Here is a 17264-nt window from a genome sequence, read left to right on the forward strand (position 1 = left end):
AAAGAGAGCTATAAGCAGCCTGTAAGCTGGTCTGAAAAATGTATTTAAGTTTTAGTACATAGATCATCATAGTTCATAATTCTCAGGTTTTTGGGTGGCCACTGTCTGGATATGTCCTCGTACCAGCTTCCCTCTGTGTTGTGGTAAAACTGGGTTTTACTGTGGCACTAGCTGATACTAAAAACAACATATCATAAATGAGAGTTTTCCCAAATGGACAGAAACTCTACGGCAGCAGATTTAATGGCAAATGGTCATCCAGGATGACATTTAAGTTTTGGGCTAATTTATTCTGACAAATATCTTTTCTGCTTAAGCAAAGCGAGCAGCGCTGTTGAAGAGACCTAAGAGCCTCTTGTTACTCTAAAAAAGACTCGACTACCACAGCAGCCTTCTCATCAAACCATGATGTGACAAACTGTGCATTGATTTCAGTTGATGTTAACTTCAGCCACCTTCTGCATAAATCATCCAGTGTTTCATGGGAGATTTTACACTCCCCCAGGCACATTAAACTGACACCCTTCAACTCGGTTTAGAAGCATCACATTATTGAATCTGTCATATGAGCAGTGGCTGACACTGACTGGCTAATACCACATTTTATCCAAAGCCCAATTCATCAGCTGAGTTACACTCTCTCTCTCTGCTGTGCAGCTCTCTGCACTCGTTCTCTTCTGTTTTTGTCTCCAGTGATGAAATTTCCTGTTAGATTTATTAAGTCTCCCGCTTGTCCGTTTGTAAACAACAACATTTTAAGATGCTGTTGTCTGACTTTGACAAAACTTGGGGGAATGATGCATCTTGTTGCAGCGGAGCAGGATTTTCAGAATTGCTCTGATTAGCCCAGAGGGGGCTGTGCAATTACTGGTCAAAATAAGTGTGCATATTTTTAACCGATTGGTCCAGAGGGAGGATGCATCATTTATGACATGCTGTTGTCTTGTGTTTCTTCATGTTGCTGTTGTTTTCCACATACTTGGTGCACCATGTTGCATTTTTTTAGAGCAGTTTCTCCCCTTTCCTTTGTTTTACTTATTTTTTTCAAACTACACGGCCTCATTACACGAGTCTAAAGATAGACTCACATCACATATATCTACAATATAGTGAAAGTTGCTTAGTCTACTTAAGCTTCTCCTTAAGTAGTAGACTGTTCTTGTGTTTCAAATACATGGGGCAGACGTGGCCATCAAGCAGGCCGGGTGGATCTGGCATTGTGTAGTTCCTAGAGCACCTCCTCTTTTTGCATTCTTCATATGGGATGGAAATAAAGTAATGTTGGTTCAGCACGCCAATCAAAGGTTCGTAGGTGTAAAGCAGAAAGCCTTCCACAATAAGGATGTGAGTCTCCTCCTCCTTAGTGTCAGACTTTGGGACGATCTCAGTGTACAGGGTGTTATTAACGCCATGAGATTTCTCAAACTTCACTGGGTTATCCAACCATGCGTAGATTGTACTCATCATGGCGTCCATGTCCAGAGCATTGATGACTGCTTAAAGCCATCTTCACCAACTTTAATCTGATGGTGGGGCTTGAAGGAGTATTTACTGTAAGAAATACAAGAAATGAAAGAAATTCATTTTAATTCTATAACACAGTATTGCCTAAAAAGTGAATCTGCCTGGAATAAAAATAGGTTACAGAAAGAGCAACTGGCAGGCCAATCTATAACCAAAGAGTAAATATTGCAATTTCAGTTTAATACATGATTATTTTTAACGCCCTCATCTTTGGTTTTTTTTTTTTTTCAACAAACTAATGGTAAATCATTCTACATTATAATAAATGCAATATTTAGTAGATTAAACTATGTTTGCACAAATTTGACTAAAAAAAATTGGATTTTTGCAAACTGTTTTAGAAAAAAAATTGTCATTGTTTGCACAAAGTGTACACCATAATATCTCTGCCACTTAAAAATTGCATTAAATCGGTAGTATAACATACATTTCAGTTTAAATAACTATGTAGGCCTGGCTTGCAATCTCCATTCCATTCTTCTAGGGCTGGGAAATTAATTGAAAATCAGATTAAATCGTAAAAGGGCCTGCTGCGATTTTCAAATGGCAAAAGGTGCAATATTACTTTAACTTGAAATTTGTCAAAATACCAGTTAAATAAACCTTATTTTTTTGCAGCTGCAGAGATTGCATTGCAAATTTGTGTCAAAATAGCAGTTTTGATTTTTTTCTTGCAGCAGAGATGTTATGCATGAAATATGCAATCATTCAGATGCCATTTTTTTAGAGTAGTCTACAAAAAAAGCCTACCTTCTTCATTTTTGTACTTTTTTTCTTATTAAATATGAGAATGACAGAAACCCTTCAATACAATAACTATATCCAATTTGCAATTTGAGTCAAAATCATTAGATTTAGATACTTTTAAAGAATTGTTCAACCCTTGTTTAGGAATAAAAGAAAGTTAAGGAATAATCGCACATCAAATCGCAATTGCAATACTGGGAGAAAAAAATTGCAATTAGATTATTTTCCAAAATCGCTCAGCCCTAATTTCATCCAAAAGGGGCTCTATGTAGTTGAGGTCAGGGCTCTGTGTGGGCCAGTCAAGTTCTTCGACACTAAACTCATCAAACCATGTCTCTGTTTGTGCACTGGGGCGCAGTCATGTTGGAATAGAAAATGGCCTTCCATAAACTGATGCCACACAGTTGGAAGCACAGCATTGTCCAAAATGTCTTGCTATGCTGAAAACTTGAGATTGCCCTTCTCTGGAGATAAGGGGCCTACCTCAAAACCTGAAAAAAACGCCCCTTACCATTCTTTCATCCACCAAACCTCAGTTGGCACAATGCAGTCAGGCAGGTAACATTCTCCCAGCATGCACCAAAAGCAGATTTGCCGATCGTCACTCCACAATACATGTTTTTACTGCTCAACAGTCCAGTGTTGGTGTGTTACACATCACTCGATCCAAAGCTTAGCATTGGATTTGGTGATGTGAGGCTTGCATGCAGCTGCTCGGCTATGGAAACCCATTCACAAAGCTCCTCCTGCACAGATTTGTGCTTCAATCAGTGCCGGTGGAAGTTCATAACTCTTCAGCTATGGGATCGGCAGGGTGTTTTATACACCATGTGCCTTTAGCAGTCGTTCACCCTGCTCTGTTGCAAGTTGCTGTTGTTCCTAAACTATTCCACCTCCTAGTAATCTCACTTACAGTTCACTCTAGAACATCAAGGATGAAATTTCACACACTGTCTTATTGCAAAGTGGCATCCCTCACAGCACATCTTGAAGCCTCTGGGTTTCTCAGGACGACCCATTTTGTATCAAAAATGTTTGCAAATGGAGACTGCATAGCTGGGTGCTTGACTTTATACACCTGTAGCAACGGCTCTGCTTGATGCACCTGAATTCAATGCTTAGCAGGTGTGGCCGGATACTTTTGTCCATACAGTGTATGTCCCAGAAGGACACTGATTTTCTGTTGCAACTTAACCCGACCTCAATAAACTAGACCTAATCAGGTCACCAAGGGAGGATGCCTTCACAGATGTGCAGACGTTGCCCATGGTTCACGCTCTAGCTTCTAGTTTTCTTTCATGTTTTCCTCCTTCAGGTGCAGTTGCTGCAACTTCAGGTCATAGCAATGCACAAGTAGGTGGATTGCAACAACATTTGTGGAATACAAAGTTCAGTTGGTCAACCTTTTTTAAAAAACGGACTGAATTTGTAGTATAGGGTCACATGGACTCAAAGCCCCATCTTACCATCTGTCCACACAGTTTAAATGTTATGTCATGTTGTGACTGGCCTGGCTTGTATGCTACAGTGTTTTTAGTCATTATTACAATGTTTAAATGACATTAGCTCTATGCTCAGAAATGGAGATGCTGATATGCAGCACTACTTCACCAAACATCACACACAACAGTTTAGTGTCTGTTGCATCAGATTTTAGAAAAGAAGAGAAAACGTCATCAGCTGATTTCAGTGGAGTCAAGTTTCCCTAAAACAATCCTTAAGTAAGGCACTCAGGTAATTTATTTCCTCACCATCCACCACAGGCTTTCATACTTTCCTTTCTCGTCCCTGCTGTTCTTTCCTGTCATCCACGGCACGCTATGAGCTTATTTTTTAGTCCTGTGGCCTCTGTAATGACTCCCCACTCCTCTCTTCCTCCCCTCTCTTCACCTCTCCTCTCCTCCACTGTCTGTCATGCTATTCCGCTGCGACCTCCCCATCTAAACTCCCTTGTTCCTCTCTCTCCCCCTCCTGCTCTCCTCCTCTCAGCTGCCTCTGTTGTGCCGAGCCCTCTCTCCTCGTCTCCATTTAACTCCCCTACCTTGTCGCTCCCTTTCTCTCCTTACATTCACCTTGCTTGACACACTCTCAGCTCACACTCTCCTCTCTTCCTCTCCTCTTTTCTGTCCTCATCTGTCCCTTCTCTGTTCTTTCTGTCTCTCCTTTCTTTTAATCAAATTGTTACTGTAATGGTCCAGTGCTTCAAGCCAAAGCTTTTAAATAAAAACATGTGAATGAACACTGGCTGCTTCATGCACACATACACTCAGTGGCTCTGTCCCTCTGTGTCCCCCCCCTCCTCCTCTATTCTCTGGGCTTTTCATACGCTTTCTCGCTCTCGACATTTCACATGCAAATGCACGTATATACAATGCACACACACATGCATGCAGAAGCAAGGACACGCAAGGTTAGGCAGCTCAGTTTGGAGGCTGCACATGGAAGCGGCGCAGAGAATTTCACATGCGATCTACGTCTGGGCAGCAAACATGAATTCTGCACCATGGACTGGAGTCGATTTGAGTCCTCTAAAACGTTGCTGTCATAATGCATTCGTCTTTTTCTCCTGCTGGTGAGAGAGAGAGGGAGGGCGAGAGAGAGAGAGAGCGTGGATGCCACCTAATGGTGAGAATGCACGGCAGTGACACAGCTGGGCCGTGTGTCGAATGGGGGAAGGGGAGTGCATTAGAGAGGCTGTGTTGTATGTGTGAATGTGTTTGTTTGGTCATGCGTTTGTGTTTGTGCATATCAGGCGCATTAGGGGCCACACACGTCTCTGGGGTCGTTTAAGCCTAAGAAGAAGTAGTCCGATATGCTCACTTCATGCATGACATAGATCTGATGTTTCCTCATAAGCAGGAGCTGCAGCATGCTGTGCATGGTTTTTTCAGACTCGGACACAAACCACGAGAGGATGAGGGGAACACGAAACATGGTGACCTACTGTTTGTGTTTAAAGTTCAAATATTAAAGTTGTAGTGGCATAAATTCTCCTTCAGTAAGCAGAAAGCACAGAGGACACCAAGAAGGATACAATTAAAGTTAAATTAACTAGAAATGCTGGGGGACGGTTTATAAAAATGTTTGATATCTTGAGCTGGGTGATTAAATGAGTTTTAATAGAAGTCTCTCATGATCATGAAAACTAGGCGCTCTAGATCAGTGGTTCTCAACTGGTGGGTCAGGACCCAAAAGTGGGTCGCAAAGCTGTTGCCATTGTGTGCCAGGAAAAAAATGTGGACTAAATTCTTTAATGTATGGAAGCCTGAAAAGGACATACAGTGTACTCATACATTTTTTAGGTTTTCCTATGATGCATTTCAGTGTTTTTCTCCAGCTTTCAACTCATTTCTTTCTTTATCCCCCAATAGAAAGGCTAGTTTTCTCAAGATAATGAAGAAACTCCTCAAGAGAGAACCAAATTTGTGCACCAGTTTGGCTCAGTGGGTGTAACAGGCACCCGTATACAGACGCCCTGAAGTCCTCAAAGTTCTGGTCACAGGGTTGATTCCCAGTTTCAGCGCTGTTTGGTGTTTGGTTTCTCTCTCCATGTGTCCTGTCTCTTCAGCTGTCCAATCAAAATAAAGGCATAAAGCCCAATAATAATAATAATAATAAAAGAACCTAATTACCCTCCTGTCACTCGTCTCACCACAGGATGGTTGTGGGTTCGATCCCCAGCTGCCACAGTCACCCCTCTGCTCCTAATGATGTGTCAATGGTGGCAAAAAAGTCTATGATGTGCTTTTATTTTTATGAAGGATATAGCTCTATTGCTTTGTCCTGCCACATCTTCTTTTCCATCTCAAGTTAAGAGTGCCTCATTTTCATTAAAATCATTTGGTCATGATTGGAATTTTGGAAATGTGGGTTCGATTTGTCATGTAGGAGGTGGAAGTGGATCCTCATGCTAGACCAGCTGTGAACCACTGATCTAGATTTAACAGTGACTCCGCTTCATGCTCTGGTTTTGTCTTGTATCATAGATGTTATGTCTGCACATGCTCCTTCTTGTACAGCACAGCATGTGTTCGGACCCTCCCACTAAAACAGCTCTCACTTTAATTTATGTGAAGAGCAGAGAAAGTTATGGCACATTTAATTTGAAAAGCAAACAAGAACTTAAGGGAGTAAGAGCTGGAATTATGTAAATAACTTGCAGGATTAGTTTAAAAACAAATATTAAAGCATTTAAAATTCATTCTCAAAGTGGTTTGTGTGGTAATTGTGATCTCAGTATGAATCAAAATTAAAGCTGCAAGTGCTAATGAAGGTGCCCATGCACCATGCAATGGTAGTGCAGCAGGATCTGGTCTAAAGCTTGGTTTATGGTTCTGCATTGTGGCTAAGCTGTAGAGGCCTACACCATTTAAAGCACCACACTTGTGCATTGGTGTGAACGCGTCACTCTGCAATACACCTGTTGGTGCTTAGGCCCTTGTAATGGGTATAGATGCACAGATTGGTTTAACACATCAAACTGGCACTGGTTTTCATCACATTGGTAAAAGTTTATTGGTTGTTTCATATCACTTTTATACTAGAATCTGGTACACCTAACTGCTGACTCAGAGAAGAGGTTTTTACAAGGCAGAATAAGTCACCTGCTGCACTGAGTCTGCTTTTAAATGGTCAGTGTTTGGACTCTTACAACAGCAGCATCACTGAAAAATAAAACCCTTTATTGCATTAATAGGAACTGGCTATTCTCTGATTTTAGACATTGAATTGCTATTCAACAGCACTAGTATGACTATAATGCTATTGCAGCACATCACTCCTGATACCAAAGCAGATTTTTTCCCAGTATTTGATTACCTTTAAAGAGAAAGGACAGTGGCTGGAGTCAGAAATTGGGAAAGAGGGAGAGGGTAGGGAAGAAGCTACAGGCCAGAACTGAAACCAAGCAGCTTTCATTGAAGACAACAACCTCTGTACATGAGGCACAGGGACATAACCACCAGGCAAATGGGAGCCCCTGCCCTAAATAGAGGACATTTTTAAACTGATGACAAGATGGAGCTTGATCTGATTTCATTTGAGTGGTATGGTGAAAGAGTGAACATCATACCTACATGAAAATGTGCACATACTGAAATAATTTTGCGGGCATAATTTGGTATTTTGCTGTTTTTTTGCTTGAGCATAGAGCCTGACGGATTATACTGGATTATACTTAGATATGTTTTCCAATGTATGCAACAGAGAAAATCAATGGTTTAAACCACATAATAGAAAAAATGCTTGGCAAAATTTTTCCACTCTGTCTGCTCAACATTGTATACAGTGCAAGAATTCAACAAATCATTTCTGCTCCACCCCTCATGCAAACACTAAAGCCTTTTTTGCAAATTTTCTGTCAATGTGTGTGTCAGTCAGTGGAGCATCAGGGGAAGGAAAATACCAGAGGGCCAGCAGAAAAATTTCAGGGTAAAGTTAGAGTGGCAAACTGCTGTTTGCATTCACACATGCAGCTCACCCGGGTAGATTCAGGGAAATTTCAGGATTTTTGTGCATGTATGACTAGGGCATGAGTTATATTTGATGGCGTCTCTGTCAGAATTAATGATATTTTGCAAAACACAATATCATAATCCTTATGTTTGTTATTGTTTTCTTGCAACTCTGCACATTATAGCTGCACAGTTGAATGCACTATTTCTTTATTGCAATTGAAGTAATCATCATACACATTTCTTTTGAAATGCAATTCTGAATGCATGGCTCTGAATAAGAAAACTTTTACATGCTAAGAAGCAATGCTTTTGCACATAGCATGCATATTTTTTTACCCTTTATCCTGGGGTAGATGTCCGTGCTTTTACTACACTGGGGTGATGTTAGATGATGCTCAAACTAGCTATCAACTGGCTGTAGATTAACTGGAGCCTTTTGGGGGGGGGGTGAAAAAGTGTCTTTTTTTAATCAATTTTGATTCAAAAGAAACAAATTACAAACACATGCACTGTATTAATAGCTAATATTGCCTATGCTTGCTTTATTTTTGCTATTAATTGTAATTTATATCATTAATGCAATAATAAGTAATACTATTGTGTCACATTTTTCTTAAATCTAGCAGAGCTACTACAAACCAGATAAACTAAACCCTGATCTCCTTTGTCTTTGTGTGTTCCAGCCTGGCCCAGGTACCGGGTGCTGCGTGTTCAGGAGTTGGGCCAGTATAACCTGGAGATCCTGTCAGCTGATCTGTCCGATGACTCTCTGTACGAGTGCCAGGCTCCCGATGCTGCCCTGAGGTCGAGGAGGGCCAAACTCACCGTCCTCAGTACGTTTGAATTCACGTGTGTCAAAGCGTGTCCAGAGAAAGCATGTGGGATGTTTCTAACACCATCCTATCACATTCAGTCCCCCCAGATGAACCGGTGATCGATGGCGGTCCGGAGGTGTTGCTGAATGCAGGGGAGTCATACAACCTGAGCTGTGTGTCTCGAGGGGCAAAACCTCCTGCCACGATCGAGTGGCTTAAAGATGGTCTGCCTACTGATGGGGCTGTCAGTGTCACGGTAGGGCCAAGGACAGAAAGACCCACTAGATACTTTCATAGTATTATTCTCATCATAGTCAGTTTTTACTCAACATGTCTGTCCTCCATCGTCATCAGGAGGTGCTACCAGACAGGAAAAGGGTGACAACACGCAGCTACCTGCCCATCCAGCCAGTCGACACCGACACTGGGAGGAACTTCAGCTGTGTGGCCACCAATCTGGCTATTCCCAGTGGCAAAAGCACAACTGTCACCCTCAATGTACACCGTAAGTACTGAAATCACAAGACGTGTGCAAAATTAAACCCAAGGAGTGTCATTTAAATGTAGGCATTTGCAAAAATATCAGATATAAGCCATTACAATTAAGAGAATACTATGTTATGAGCAATTATGAATACATTATCTTTATAAATGCAAAAAAATAACATTTTTTACACCTTAAAGAGCTGTGTTTGTAATGTAGAGCATCTGCCAGCACCTGAACATTTTAAAGACATTATGAAGTAATGCATGGAAGCCATTTTGCATCCTCCAGATTGCAGCATAATTTTAGTTGTAGCACGGCTGCTGTTATGTGACTCTCTCTCTCCCTCTCTCTTCCAGATCCACCGACAGTGACCTTGTCCATTGAGCCTCGCTCCGTCCTAGAGGGGGACAGAGTCACCTTCACCTGCCAGGCTTCCGCCAACCCTCCTATTATGGGCTACAGGTCTGAATCTAGAAGCTAGCATTCTCTCATTTCACTGAGCTCCTTAAAGTGGCAGTTACCTGGTCAATTTATATTAGTAAAGTGTGGTATTTCTTAAAGGATCTGATGGTTTTCCTTTTTTTACATGCATTATTTTTAGGGCAAAGGTTTAGATCAGTTTTTAGAGCTAGCCCTTGTACTGTGGCTACAGTCCTCCTCATGCTGGCCTCAGGTTGATTTCCCAATCCTGACAGTTTTAGGTGCATATCATCCCATCCCCCATGTTTCCTGTCTCTTTATAGCTGTGAAATGAACCACAAAACCTACAAATACTATTTGATACAATAAAATGTGATCCTATCCAGTCTGATACTGTATGGTAAAATACAATACAGTACAATATAGGGGTGTAAAGGTACGGGTTTTCGTACCGTACCCATTCGTTCCATTCGCTCCTCTCGGTACAGTACAGACGTGTACCAAATGGATACATGTGGAGGGAAGCTCATACCCAGATGGAAACCAAGAGCACGACTAACTGTCACACTGTCCTGGCAACCACACAACCACAGCAAACTACAGCAACAGCCTGAATATTTCCAGATAAAAGTGTCCTGTTTAGGAACACTTCGTTTCCCAGTGAAATACAACAGTGGACGAAGACAACAACAGTAGCGCTGACATTTTTCAGCAGCTGTGTCGCTGACAGCACGTCATCCAGCAGATCAATCAAAGCATTTGAAAATGCACCACTCAAACAAGAACGTCACTGTAATGAGGAGGAACAACAAAAAGTCTCACCAGCCGGTTATGTATTTACCATGATTTAAGATCTTTTTATTCTAACAATGGTGCTCTGTCTTAGTGAATCAAATTAATTATAAATGCAGCAACCTCAACTGTCAGCCTCGGGGGGGTCATAGGTGATATTATCCTCAGATTTCACATGGCTCTAACCTCTTTATTCGCCAAGATGGGCTGTGAAAAGTTCTCCCAAACTTTGTAGTCAGTCCCAGTGGTTAAAAAAGTAATCCAGTGCTGAAGTCCATGTTGAAATCGGCAGGATAGATGTTAGTTAATTAGCATACTTAACAAGCTAACTTACATTTGTATGATGATGTGTTCAAGTTGGCTGGCAAATTTTAGTGTTTAAAGAATGGGTATAAATATGTCAATCTATCAATTAAGATAACCTAGTAATTCAAAAATGTATTTATTTGTTAATATTTTTTATCATTGAAGACCTTTTGGAAGGAGGTTGCAGCATTGTTAATAATTTAAATGTAATTTAGTCAGCCTATTTATTTAATAAAATTTGATACTATAATTAAAAACAACAATCAGTTATTTGTTTGCTTTAATTACCGTACCGAAAAAAACAAGGTACGTACCAAGCTGAAATTTTCCTGTACCGTTACACCCCTGGTACAGTATAACACAATACAATATGGTAGGAAGTCATACAGTACGATACTGTACAGCACAGTAATATGATAGGATATGATACATTATGACAAGATGGAATACATTATGACAAGATACGATACGATACTGTATGGTACAATATGCTATAATATGATGGAACATGATACGATACGCTACACTATGGTACAAAATTAAACGATACGACCAGATACAGGTACCGTACAATTTGATACAGTGCAATATGATATAATATGATATGATAAGGTATGATACAATATGATATAATATTCTTTATTTTCTCCGAATTGAATTCATCCAAGCCAACATTTACCTATTAGACTGATTGTTTGTTTTTTGTTTGTTTGTTGTTTGCTCTAAATATTCATTTATTTAGTATTTATTCACTTATTTATCGTGTACTCACACTAACAAATAGACCTCCCCACCAACCAATACAATCATGAGTTGAAAATCTGACTTCTGCTGTGTGCATGGATAAATACCTCAAGCAGTCCAGGCTTATTTATTTAATTAAATTTTCCCCTAATATTGATTAAATCCATTAAATCACCAGTACATTGACATTATTTTTGATGCACTGTATAGAACAAATATGCCTATTATTACACTGTAAAACACAGTAGATACCTATACAGGCTTTCATTTTGACATCTGGGCTTTTATTTTGAAATCTTCATCTTTCACAATAGGTCACATGATTTCTTTTCCCTCAATTATTTAATTGAAACACAAGAACAAATAAGGGAGTTGAAAATTTTTGATCTGCCAGAAAATACACCAACCATTTCAGTGGTTACAGTTGTGAAAGTCTATGGATATAGTATGTTTTTTGTTTTTGAAAGTAATTGCTCTCAGTGGATTGTACACCAAGTTTGCACTAATATGGCTTTGTATAAGTTTGCAGAATACTTTTTCTTAAGTATATATACAACTAAATAAGATATAGTATACTTTATATTGTCAACCAGTTATTTTTAACCACACGTTGGGCTCAGCATTATGCTGCATTGGCTGCAGACAGTGCTGAGAGTATTTTGAATAATGCAGGATGACAAGATCTGCTGGACAAACTACTGGATGAAACATTTTACATCAAACAAAGCACGATATGTTTTGTAAGTAAAATAAAAGCCTTTGTATTGGTGCTTGTGTTTATTTTGGACCCTTAATGGCCCATTATGATGGAAATAAATAGGTTGTAATAATGTCAGACATGTTTCCCAGGTTTTTGTGGATATTTTTGTATGTTAAATGTGTTTTTTTTTTTTTTTTTTTTAATTCCTAGGTGGGCTAAAGGAGGCGTAGTGCTCCAGGGTGCCAGGGAGAGCGTGTTTACCACCAAAGCCGACCACTCCTTCTTCACCGAGCCCGTCTCCTGTCTGGTGTTCAACGCTGTGGGAAAGACCAACGTCAGCATCCTGGTGGACGTCCACTGTGAGTCACACGCTGCTCATCTCACCTTGTTCAGTCACTTGTGGCCCACTTCACTCACTTCACTCTAGAGTCAGAGGGATGAAACACGCTGTTGTTGTGTTTCTCTTTCCTCCGAGCCGCTTCTCCCCTTTAGTCCTACTGCATTATTACTCAGGCACAACAAAGAACATCTCTTTCTGTGTTTCTGTGTCTCCAGTCGGGCCGATCCTGTTGGTGGAGCCGCAGCCAAAAACCGTCGATGTTGACTCTGATGTCACTCTCAACTGTAAATGGGCTGGAAACCCTCCGCTCACACTCACCTGGTTCAAAAAGGGTTCGAACATGGTAAGAGAATCAAAGCCCACGCTTCTCACTTCTCTTCCCTGTTCTTGTTTTCTGCTATTTTTACAGTTCACACTTCTTCTTCTGTGTTTACAAGAGCAGCCTGTCATTCATGAGCATTCTCCCATCTGTAAACAAAGATGCCTTTCTCCCATTCCTCCCCATCATGACCTCTTTCTTTCAGTTTAAGTTATTTTACTTCAAATATTAAGTACCCCCTCTGGCCTGATTAGAACCATTTAACATGGGAAACATTAAAAATTCGCATAAATTTAAATGTTGTAGAAAAATGCATGTCTGCAAGCAATACAGAAAAACACAGCTTTGAATCCTCCTTTATTAGGGAATCTCATGATTTCAAGGCTGTCCTGCAGAAAAGGAATGAAAAGATTCAGCTGTCGTATTTTAACAGTTAGTACAAAGCTAGAGCCATCAGTATTTTATTTGGCACAAAGGTTAATGTTGTCTTAGTCTATGGATTTATGTTTTTAGTTGCATTTTAGTCATTTTTAACCTTTAAAGCCATAAATTTAGTCCTGTTTTAGTCAAGAAACAGTCCTTACATTTTTGTCTTTACAGTGATTTTTTAGCTAATTTAATATCGGTCATATTGCAAAATTAATCTAACTGTGAGTTTTACTGCTTAATATTAAAATAACAATAATACAGGGGGCTTCATCACAGGCTCTCTCTCTCCATTACGCTCTATTCAGGCAGCATGACGTGATTAAAGAACAGCCTGCCATTGGCTGACAGACTCTCACAAAGGGAAAACAATATGGCGGTTCAATATGGCATTCAAGCTAGTGGTAATAAATGATCATAATTGGGTTAAAATGGATAAAAAGATGTTCAGTATACTAGATAAACTGTCACTTCTTGTCGTGTATGACAGCGCCGGTCTGGCAGGTATTTTAACCATCACATTCAGAGAAAAACTGTCATGCAGCCTCCATTCTTTGCTGCAGTAGTGGGTCCTTTGGTTCTTCTTCGCTGCTCTAAAAACGGTAGCTCATGCATGCAGCATATTTCCGATACTGGTATCACATTCGGAACAACTCTACTTAGCACAGAAAAACCAGCCTGCTTGGCTCAGCTCTAAGTTAAATAAAGGAAACGATAATCAAAGGTTCAGTCATCAGAATTGATTTTTTTTGTGTAACCCTAACAAAGCTGATTTGTAATAATTAAATTGCATGGTATTGGTTGGTATTAGCAGACATGAAATATACTGGCCATGTTTATCAGAAGTACAAATCACAGACTGGACTTAAATGTCTGCAAAATGTGAAACTGTACCATCAAGGAAGTCTCCAAGGGCAGCAGTAGTGTGAGCCTTGGACATTTCCAAATGAGCCCCAAATGACAAAAATAATCCAAAAAAATTCCAGACCAAGCTTTAAAATCATGAAAAATGTAGCAGTACAATCTGCTCTAAAATGGTGTGGGCGTGTCAGTTAAATGAGCTGAAGCCACGCCCACTCATGCAGCTGCCTGGCTCTGTGCCAGAGAAGAGACAAAGTCTGTTTTCTGGCTCAAATCTCTGTTATGATGATTTAAATGATCCATAGACCACTGTGAAAGACTGTTAAGTTTCGGTGAAGGCTGTGACATCAGCTAACAACATCACCAGCCCACATATTAGCCCCGCCCACATTAAACCCAGCCAGGAAAGAGGTTAAAAAATTTTCTAATGGTCTAAATCCGAAATTCAGTCTCATGTTAGTGTTTTCACGTGTTTACAGCAACCTTATTCCAACACTTTTAGAGTGTTTAGACACAAAGTTTGGATTTCACTTTACAGGGTCTTTAAGGAAATCCTCCAACACAGGCTACTCTAAATCCTGTGGCATAGAGTCATATAAAACTCCAGAATCATCCTTTTTGGAAACAAAGGAATGAACTACATAGCACTTTGTGGGCCTGGATAAATGACATAAATCTAAATAGATAATGTCATATGGTTTAGAGTTGGTGATGTCTGAAAAATAGTGAGCACTAACAAACTACTGTATCTTAAAGACATTTGGAGTAGGTGTATGTAAATATGAACATTTTTCAGCCAAGCCCAGGTCTAAACACGGAAAGTAAAATCATAGTAAATAAAATCAGCTTCATTAAATGTCTGCCTGTGAAAACCGTGGCCTGGCCTACACCTACTTCTATACAATCAGCCTTTTTCAGGTATTTCTCTCCCTCTAGGAGGTTTCATATTTAGACATAATTTTCCCACAGCTAATTTTCCAATGGATGAGGTTGCTAGGCAACTGCAAAACCTCTGTGATGGGTTAAAAGCAAGTTTGCATTGTTATCCAGTTAGGGTCAGAGTAATAGAAAGCATGCCAGACATGCAAATAAAGACAGTGAGTAATTAAAATAATGAGGTATACAGGTGGAGGTATAATACTACATGAGCCCCTTCTCTTCTTCTGCACATGCAGGCTTTTATTTTGTTTATCCCCTCCTGCGGTTTAGCAGATTTGCCTTGTTTATATTTGTGTCCGTTCTGTTAACTCCCCCACAGGTTCTGAGTAACAGCAACCAGCTGTATCTGAAGTCTGTGAGCCAAGCTGATGCCGGCCAGTATGTATGTAAGGCCATCGTCCCACGGATTGGAGTAGGAGAGACTGAGGTCACACTCACTGTTAACGGTCAGAAAACATCCACACAGTTCAATGTTACACTGCCTGTAGATGGAAATCTTGTTTTTTTAAAGGTCAGCTTGTCAGTGATTGAAAAAATGTTGTATGTCCAAAGTGGCGGCCTGTTATTTTTAAACAGGGTTGGAAATTAACTTTTACAACTTCCTACCACTCATTTTTAACAGCCACTTTACTCTGACTGGCAGCACAGTGCTATGAGTTATATGAATATGAGCAAAGATGATCATACTTTAATGTTAGGGAAATATTTCCATAATTAAAGAAAATACAGGCATGCTCTTGGACTTTATCACAAATACAATGAAGTTCATTTTTATTATTATCGAGTAGTTTCGCATGAAGGACCCAGGTCCAGATCTGACCCCCTAAAGTCTGGTTCCACTGCACCTGAGTCTCTCATATTCTCTTATGTATGGTTGTGGAGGCGAGTAAACCAGAAGTTTATCCATTTCTATGGGAATCCCCATCTAATGCATAATCTAATATTTTTGTCTGGAAAAACTGAACTTTTTATTGGATATCAGAGAGACCACATGGCAGTAGAGCTGAATAATTTGGAAAAATAATCTATTTGCGATTTTTTTCCCCAGTATTGCAATTGCAATTTCTTATGCAGTTATTTCCAAAGTTCCTACAAACCATTCTATATTATAACCCACACAATATTAGATTAAACAAGGGCGCAACAATTTTGAAAAGACATCTAATTCTGATGATTTTGACTCATATTGCAAATATGAATTCTTGCATTGAAGGGAGTGATATTTTTCATGTCATTCTCATATTCAAAAAGAAAAATGTACAAAATGAAGAAAGTAGGAGTTTTGTAGAATATTCTAAAAAATGGCACTTCAGTGATTGCATGATATGTAATACAGACCATCTCTGCTGCTGCAAAAAACTTTTAAAATGGCACATTTTTTCAGGTTAAAGAAATATTGCACCTTCTGCAATTTGAAAATTGCAGAGAGCCACTTTTCAGTTTAATCTAATTTGCGATTAATTGCCCAGCCCTACATGGCAGTGTGCTTGCTTAGCAAAGAAGTAGTTAGCTAACTAGCTAACAGGCTGGATGAGTTATACAAACTTGAAATGAAATGTAGTCAGATTGATCGCTTGTTTTCTCTCTGCCTAAATCTGGTGTGCTTTGCAAAGCCTGGGATCCCTGCTTTCCAAATCTGAAAAGCAGAAGCTGTAAAGTCAACCTACCTAACAGCTTGTGCTCTCTTACATAGATTTTAAATGTATGAAAAAAGCTAACATTCTGTCAGTTTTTATTACCAGATCTCTGTTTGCTTTGTCTTTCTCTTGTCTTCCTCAAGGAAAAAAGATTTAAGGCCTAGTTGTAGTCAAGTAAATTAATATAGCGGAGAGGTTACTTCAGCTGAGAACAGCCTGTTCTCTGATATGGCTCCTTCACAATCAAAGCAGTTTAACAACATAAAACAAGGCACTTTAATCCTGTGGATATGAAATCTGTTTATCTTTCGATCAATTGATTTTTGCTGTTTATGTTGGAATTTACTGTATGTACAGTTGTCTATTACTATTAAGACAGGGGTGTCCAAACTATGGCCCAAGGGCCAGATGTGGCCAACAGTCCATTTCTGATTGACCCAGAGCAAATTCTAAACATTAAATAAAATATGGCCCACATTTTTACATGCAGATTGACTGTATTGTACTTCTTGGTTTCAGCACAAGGCAGTACTACCATGCTATTTCTGTAAACAAACATTTTGACAAGAAGAATTTATTGATTTGAGGTTTTTGTGAATAAATGAAGACAACACTGTAAATGGAAAACATATTGGCAACCAACATATTAACAATATTTTGATTAATAATTCCCCGATGGATTACGAAAGCTTATGGCAGTACCTACGGTGCTTAGGGATAGAACCAGAAGAAACCAGTGCTGATCAGGGCC

The 17264-nt window shown here is 39.7% G+C and overlaps 1 protein-coding gene across 2 annotated transcripts in view; it reads left to right on the forward strand.

Annotated features, from left to right (window-relative positions):
* The window catches only part of kirrel1a (kirre like nephrin family adhesion molecule 1a), an 86697-nt gene that overhangs the window by 47030 nt on the left and 22403 nt on the right, over positions 1–17264 (forward strand). For both annotated transcript variants that reach the window (XM_041779466.1, XM_041779467.1), the window contains exons 3-9: positions 8411–8560; positions 8641–8798; positions 8897–9047; positions 9386–9491; positions 12202–12350; positions 12547–12674; positions 15196–15322. In XM_041779466.1, coding sequence (XP_041635400.1) covers positions 8411–8560; positions 8641–8798; positions 8897–9047; positions 9386–9491; positions 12202–12350; positions 12547–12674; positions 15196–15322 — 969 coding nt within the window. The remainder of the gene's footprint in view (positions 1–8410; positions 8561–8640; positions 8799–8896; positions 9048–9385; positions 9492–12201; positions 12351–12546; positions 12675–15195; positions 15323–17264) is intronic.

This window comes from Cheilinus undulatus, linkage group 22 (assembly GCF_018320785.1).
Source record: "Cheilinus undulatus linkage group 22, ASM1832078v1, whole genome shotgun sequence".
Classification (NCBI taxonomy): Eukaryota; Metazoa; Chordata; class Actinopteri; order Labriformes; family Labridae; genus Cheilinus; species Cheilinus undulatus.